General features: G+C 48.5%; 1 protein-coding gene across 1 annotated transcript; it reads right to left on the minus strand.

Moving 5' to 3' along the window:
• Positions 1 to 628: 628 nt before the first annotated feature.
• On the minus strand, positions 629 to 4,269 carry SLITRK1 (SLIT and NTRK like family member 1). Its single transcript, XM_081948655.1, has one exon. The coding sequence runs from the start codon at positions 4,264 to 4,266 to the stop codon at positions 2,191 to 2,193; it is 2,076 nt and encodes a 691-aa protein (XP_081804781.1). The 5' UTR covers positions 4,267 to 4,269; the 3' UTR covers positions 629 to 2,190.
• Positions 4,270 to 8,039: the final 3,770 nt, after the last annotated feature.

The following is an 8,039-nucleotide window of genomic DNA, read 5'->3' on the forward strand; positions in this document are numbered from 1 at the left end:
TGCAATTGATTTGCAGGGTGCTCTCTGCCTCTGCATGTATTCTCTAGTTAAGGGCCAGCCTACTGTGCAAGGAAAATCAAAGGAGATGGTACTGAAGTCAGATGGCAGGAAGGAGCTAGAGAGATTTATTTCAAGCGCAAAAGGTTGCAGAATTCAGAGAGAGGGAGGGGGGGAGAGAGATGTTAGGAAATTCCATTAGTAATTAGTTTTTTTCAGGGGGAGGTTTTATTTCCTCCAGTCTGTCTGTCTCTCTCTCCCTCTCTTTCAGAGATACTGAAGCCCAATCACCATCAGTAGTCCCACTTGTCAATCATCATGCTTGAAAGAATCGCTGCCCAGCGAAGTCAGATCCTCACATTAATCCGAGGGATCTAAGCCCTAGTCGATTAAATCAAATTGCCATCCAGCTCTCTAGTTTATCTGCAGTGTGCACTCACGGCAGTCTTGGCACCAAAGGCAATTTCCCAGTATTAATCAAAGGATTTCATTGCTGCATTCAGGGCAGGCAAGGAAAGGAGTAGCAATTGACTTCCGAGAGACACACACGGTTTTAAGATCACAAGGAATGAAAATGAAGTGACTTCACCATCGCTCTCAACCTACATTAACATGAAACAACCCCAGTTGGTGGCAGTTAAAAAAAAGTGACATGAGGGTGAGGGGTTGCATTAAAATGAATGACCCAAGCCTTGAAAACATTTTCACTTTAATACTGAAAAAATATGCCATTATAAAATCCTTGAATAGAATTAGTAAGTCTTGCTTGCTTTTTTCTTTTAACTTCAGCTCATATTTTTCTCCAGATAGTATTATGTTTATATATATATATATATATTTCCCAGAGTCTGATTTACAAGAACACAAAAACCTCCTTTCATTCATCTCCGCAACTTAAGCATTCAAGTGGCATTCACTACTCATGCTTAACTGCTCCAGGCTTTCGGTTCTGTTTGGTTTGGTTCTGTTTTTGTTTTTGTTTTATTTTTTTTAAAAAAAACCAACCAAAGCCAAAAACAAGACAAAATCCAAAGAATAACATATCGATCAACAGAGAAAAATACCCCTAGGGTACTTGCTTTACATTCAGATGGAAAGGGATTCTGGAGATGTCAGTTTCCAAAAGAAGCTTAAAAAGAAAAAACAGAAGCAAATTCATCCCCTCCTCCCTCCCTAAAGAGAAGGGGGGGAATTCCCCATGAAAGTAAATTCCTCTCCCGCCCCCCCCCAGCCCAAAACGCAAAACCTAAACCCAGGAAAGTATAAACCATGCAAACATGTCTTAAATAAAACCTTTACAATTTTCCTGGTTTTTTCTTTTCTTTCTTTTTTTCTTTTTCACAGTAAATGGATGATCTCTACTGCCTAGCAATCACACAAAAATAATGGCGAAATGGCACTTTCTTTCTTTTTATTCTTATTATACTGTATCTGTATATAGAAAGTTTTGATACGATAGAACTTATTGGTGGGGAGAGGGAGGACGAGGTGAACTGGACGCAGCTTCCTTTTGGGGGGCCGAAGCGTCCCTTGGGTGGTTTTGTATCCATGCAAACCATGCAGCAACGTGGGTTGGTTTGTTCTAGATCAGAGTTATTCTATTTACAATTACATTCATGCCTTCGTGCAACTGGACTCTCCTGCCTTGTTCACAACGGGGAGGGCACAAGCAAGAGCTTCTGTTCCCCCATAACACATAAGGGCCAATATAAATCCACAATCGGTTAGGAATCAACCTGCAGGAGAATGTATTCACCCTCTTTCTCTTGCTGCAATAGGAAGCCAATCTTGGCCTTTCAGTTGGATCTATTTATTTCTTTCCCACTGGTTATACAGTGTAGAGTTTACACAACCTCAGGTTGAGGCTAGGCAAAACATAATAATTAAAAAAAAATTAAAATAATAATAATAATACTTTAAAAAAGGCAGGCCTCCACTCATCGTGCTGGCCCAGGTTTGGTGAGCGGGTAGGTGTTTTTCACCAGAAGGTAGCTTTAAGTGGGCTAAGCCCCATTCCCTTCCTGTGGTCCAATTCACATCAGCGGACAAGATGGGCAGATGCACAGATCAGGGGAAAAGAAAGCTCTGAACCACGGAAGGGAAGTTGAGGTTGCTAGCTGCTGAAAGTTGAACTGATTGCCCATACACAGATGTTACATGTTTGTTTGTTTTTTAACTTTGTATTTTGTAGTCTCAGTCTGATAGGGAGTGAGAGCCGCAGTCATACACTCTATGGGCTCCATCTGTACTGTAGGGTCCATTGTGCCAGTAGGAGGAGTCACATACTGTCTGTAAAGAGTTGATCTCCGAGGCAGAAGAGTTGGCGTCCCTCCTTTTGGAGCGTTTCCGGTTCCTCAGGATGAAGACGAGCATGCCAACCACGGTGAAGGCAGAGGTGACAAACACCAACAAAAGGCCAGGCACCAGCACTGAGATGGAGACCCTACTAGTCTCCAAGTAGGAATTGGAGTGAGTTCCAGTCTCTGCCAACCCAGTGCTGTTCTTATGGGTGGAAGTCAAAGTGGGCATGACTTTGAGCTGAGGGCAAATGGCCTCATTGGACAGAGATTCAAAGTCCTCCTTAAAGAACTCTTCTGGGGTCTCACACCTTAAGTCACTCATCATCACCTTTGGCCTCAGCATCTCCACCCACTGTTTGAAAGGGACAATTGGACATTTGCAGTCCCATGGGTTGTCATGCAGATCTATTTGGGTAATGGAGGTGAGCTGATCCAGCACTCCTGCCACTGGCAGATAAAGGAAGTAATTGTTGTGGATGCTGAGCTTAGAGAGGGAGACTCCAGCAAAAACATCAACTGGGAGAGACCTCAGAAGATTGTTGTTCAAAATCAGTACCCTCAGTTTAGGCATGGCATTAAAGGTCCCCGGCTGGATGAGTTGGATGACGTTAAATTCCATATTTAGGTACTCCAGGTTTTGCAAACCGTTGAACTTCTCTCGAGAGAGTATGTCTAAATAATTATTGTCCATGTAGAGCCACACCAGCTCCAGCAGGTTTTTGAAAGTATTGTTTTCCATAGTGGCAATGTTATTGTTGCCCAAGTCCAATAGGTTGAGTTTCTGATAATCCACAAAATGGGACTTGCGAATGGTGTGAATCTTGTTGCCCCTCAGGAAGAGTTCATGGAGGTTGGATGGCTTAGGCTTCAGGTCCACTAGGCTGCTGATGTTGCCATCATTGCAGTTTACCTTGAACCCTCCAGGGATCTGGTGGCAAGTGCAGGTGGCAGGGCAGGGAGCGCTACTGGAAGACTTGCCTTTCATGGTGTGGACTGAGCTGGCCACTGTAGGTCTGGATTTGATTTGCCAATTGACTGGGATCTTGGTACCTCCATGAGGGGCAGAACCTGGCGTGGCAGCATCTTCCTTGCCATGGATCTTAAAAGGGGTGGGAATGGGGCCAGGATCACAAGTCTCATCTTCTGCAGGGGGAGCTGCAAGGCTGGAATCTACCCGGGTTTTCCTGCACAACTCCTGTTCGGTTGTCTCGTTTAAATCCTTCCCTTGCAAACGTGTGGGAGCTTCACAAATCACCCGGCCGATCAAAGCATTTTTGGGGATGTTCTCCAGCCATTCTTTCAAGGAGAGTAGATCGCAGGTACAGTCCCAAGGGTTGTCCTCCAGCAGGATCTCAGCAATGCCTGGGATCTGTTCCAAAACATCCTCGTAAGGCAAGGTTTTCAGGCGGTTACCTCGTAGATCCAAATGGGTAATCGGCACATACTGGAACACGTTGGCAGGTAAGATGCTGATCAGATTGTCGTTCAAAATCAGCACCTCCAGCTTGTTTAAGTCCCGGAAGGCTCCTTGGTCAATATCCCTCAATAAATTAAAATCAGCCTGGAGGTATTCCAGATCATCCAGCCCCAAGAAAGTCTGCTTGCGAAAAGACTTCAGCTTGTTGTTGTTGATGTGCAGTCTCTTCACCAACTGCAGCCCCAGGAAAGCTCCCGGCACAATTTCGTGCAAGCCGTTGTTTTCCATGTGCAAGCTGACTGCATTGTAAAAGTTAGCGAACTCATTGGGGAAAAGGCGCGTGAGGGAATTGCCGTGCAGGAACAAATGGTAGAACTGGGACGTGGGGGCCGAGAAACGCTGCAGGCTGGTGAAGCCCTTCTTCTCGCAGTCGACGTGCAAGTCGCCTTCGATCTCGGGGCAAGAGCAGATCTTCTCTTTGCAAACGTCCCCCGTAACATTCCCGGCAGCCAAACAAAGAGACGTCTCCAGCAAGAGGATCCAAAGCAGCATTTTTACACCCAGCGAGTCATTCCCGAGCTGAAACGCACAGAGGGGGGAAAAAAACTACAAGGCAAAAAAAAAAAGGGGGGGGGCTTCTTCTCAAGCTGGAGCCCAGTCAAGTTTCTTCCAGGCACGGAATGTCCCAACCATCGTCAAAAATTAGAGGGGGGGGGAGGAGAGGGGGGAGGAGAGGTTTGGATGTGGTGATGGGAGAGGCAAAAAAGGAAAAATAGAAGATTTTTTTTAAATACACAGTTGTCTTGGCGAAAGAGGAATGCAGTGAGGGGGGAGAGGTTGAGTGGCTCGGGCTCGCTCTCCTTTTTTTTTTTCAGCTCTCTCTCCCCCCGCAAATACTGCAACACCCCGGACTCCAGTCAGGGATCATATCCACAAAGTCTCCAGATACACCCGGGGAAAACAGAAGAAGAGGAGAAAAAAGAAGAAGGAGGAGAAAAGTTGAATCCCCCTCCCGCTTCATCAACTCCCCTTCGGTGGCTTACCCCCTTCTTCTTCTTCTTCTTCGTCGTCCCAAACCCAAAGCAACCCCCACCCCACCCCCCACCGAAGCAAAGTCGATCTCCTCGGCTGCCTGGGCTTTAAGGGACGGTCTCGCTAGGAATCGGCGGGAGAAGAGGCCGCTGCTGCATCCGCAGGAGGGTGGCAGGGCTGGAAGAACGGAGGTGGGAGAAGATCGCTGGCCGGGCGCATGGCTTGGCTTCGGACTGACCTTGCCTCCCTCTCTCCCTCTCTCTCCCTCTCTCTCTCTCTCTGGAAGGGCAAAGCCGGCCCTTCGCCGCTGCTGCTGTGGTCGACGCCGGGTGGCCGGAAGAAGCCCTTTGGGTGCTGTCCAGTTCCCTTTGGTGCTGAAATCACGCCCCAGCCTCACGGCGGGCTGCCGAACCAATGGCGCTGCGAAAATTCTGCATATCGCTGCGGTTTTGCTTCTGTCCACCGCTTTCCTTCCTTGCCTTCGCTCTCTCTCTCTCACTCACTCACTCTTTCCCCCCACCTCTCTGTCTCTCTCTACTGCCTTTCCGTCATTGCTGCTCTCCGCCTTTCTCCGCCTTTCGTCCCCTTCTTTTCATGGTGTACTCACTTCCTCGCTCCTCCACGCTCCTCGGAAAGGCAGGAGTTGTTCGGAGGTTGTGTGTGCTCTTTCGAGCCTGGCGCACTCAGGAAGATCTGACACCCTCTGCTGAGCCGCAGTGGCAAAAATCCATCTGCTGGGGGAATGTTGGAGGAAGTGGGGGCGGGAGGAGAGAGAGAGAGAGAGGTGGAGGGATGGGAGAATCCAGGCGAGCGAGCGAATTAGAAAGGCGCGGACAAGAAAGCGAACAATTCAGGGCAAGTTTGGAAGGAGAAATGGGAGCCTGAGTCGTCCATTGCTCTCCGACGCGCCTTCCCTTCCCTCCTTTTCGCAATGAAAAGTTGAGCCTGCCTCGCTCTTTCTACCTCTCCGGCAGGCGTCTCGCGTGGAGCCCAGCACATTCGCCAGGGGCGCGGGGGGGGGAGCAAAGGAGTGCGCCTGCGGAATCCCGGCGGGGCTTGACTCGAATTAGTGTCAGGAGTCAAGCGACTAGCGATTCGGAGGTAATTAGACCGCGCGCCAGTTTTCCACGTCTTGCTTCCCCTCCCGCTTTTTTGCAGGGCAGAAAGTCTCTCACGCTACGTTTGGCATCTTCCTGCCGTTTTCTGGCTTGCTGGCTGGCTCGTTCTCGGGTTGTTGTGGTTGTGGTGGTTGTTGTTATGGTTGCGTTTTTACCCTTTTGCGGAGTCAGTTCCTAGCAGGACTGGGTGCAAGGCGAAGGCGCGAAGGATTCGGGGGAGCAACCCGGACCGGTGGCAATCCAGAGCGAAAGCATCCAGTCTCGTTGAGCCTTTCCCAATCGGAGCGAGTTCAAGAAATGGTTGGGAGCGGTGGAACCGCCTTGCCCAGCTTGACTGCCTGCCGGAAATTGATCCGAAAGGGTCCTTTGAAGGAAGCCTTGTGAGGAATGAGGGCTGGCTGGGTGGGGAGAAACGTCGGGCGACTCTCTGGGGCAGCAGCTGGCGGCCAGGGTGAATGGCAGTGGAATTGGAATTGCAGCCAGAGAAAGAGTGTGAGGTGGCAGAGGGTGGGCGAGATTCCGTGTGAAGCAAATCACGCTGCAAAAGGGGGGCGGGGGATAGAAAGACCTGTGCGCCGAGCGGAGGAATGCACAATCTTTCCTCCCACTAGGATCCACATTCCCAATGCGGAAACCAACCCAACCCATCAAATTCCCCCGGCATCTCCATCCTGCTCCGTCCCCCCGACTCCCCTTTCCCAGATCCCCAGCAGCTTTGTCCCCGATTCCGGCGACTCTCCGAGCGGAGAAGGAGAGGGTGAAAGCGAGAGAACTCCCTCACATCTCTGGCAATTACGAAGAGCTCCTTATCCCCGAGTCAGCGGCGGGGCAGCTGGCGCGGAGCTTCCTTTGCATAGATTTTGAAGGAACCACTTGGTTGTTGTTGTTTTTTCTCTAGTCAGCTTGGGGGTCCCTCCAGCTTGGTGGCGGCGGAGAGCTGGTTCTAAAGTGTCAATAATGTGTGTGTGTGTGTCTCTTTTCTCCTTTCCTGGCATTTCAAAAAAGCAAGAGCTGAGCAAAACGTATTTTACTGGCTGGCGAGAATGCTATTTAGAGATATGTGAGTCTGTCTATGCGTGTGTGTGGGAGGGGAAGGAGGGTAAAAGAATTGTTCGTGCATGTTCTTTAAACATTAAAAATGTATTACCCCCCCCCCTTCTCTTCCCCAATGCATAGCCAAGCAAAGAACCGGTTGCATCTGATGCGAAGAACCTCGGTCCTTAAATCATGTTGTAGTAAAAGCAAGCTCTACTCCTCTTCTCATCTAAGGGCTCCTGTTTTATATGCTTTCCCACCAGGGGCTGGACTGCTGCTGGTTCAAAGACCTTCCATCCAATAATTTATCGGTTCTCCTAGTGAACTTCACATCCAGCTAGCTAGCAAATGGGAAGGAAGGTGGTGAAGGAATGTACAGCCTAATTTGGTCTGTGGCTCCAGAGTCAAACAAATAAAAACCAGGAAGTGCTGAATTCATACAAATTCACTTTAACAAGCATTTGGCAGCCTCCAGCTGCAACACTTCCTGATCATTTCTAACAGTGCCTGGTGACTCTGTCCCTCCCACCCTCCCTCCTCCTCCTCCTCCTCCTCCTCCTCCTCCTCCTCCTCCTCCTCAAGAATTGGTAAATATATCCCTTTCCTGCTTTTTTAAAAAAAATCCTTATTAGACGACGACACAAGATATTTGTCTGCTTGCTGGAAGATTTAGGTTGTTATTGTTTTATTATTTTCTCAAGGAGCTTGAAAAGAGAAAAAAGTAATCAAACTGGGAAATGCATTTTTTTATCCTAAAAAGAAATGGAGGATTCAAGAGGAAAATGGCAACAGGATCCAAGGAACCTTTCAAATAATGGTAAAAACCAAGAAATACAGGGAAGGGAAGACACCCACGACTTCCTTTAGGATGAGTTAGCTGGCTCGTCCCCAAAATTCTTTATTTGGGCTTTGTTGAAATTATTTCATCTTCAGGAAAAGATATGAGCCCAGAACCAAAGAAAGTAGGAATTTAAATGGATTTTTGGGGGGGGGGGGGGACAAGGGAGTTTATATAAAAACTCCTATGCTTATGGGAGAAGGAATGTTTGAAAAACTGGATAGGAAAAGTAGAATGGTTTTCAGGAATCTCTCTCTCTCTCCCCCTCTTCCCCTCTACTTCTGTCTTTCTCTCCCCCCCTC

This window comes from Natrix helvetica (genome assembly GCF_964273705.1).
Source record: "Natrix helvetica genome assembly, chromosome: 3".
NCBI lineage: Eukaryota > Metazoa > Chordata > Lepidosauria > Squamata > Natricidae > Natrix > Natrix helvetica.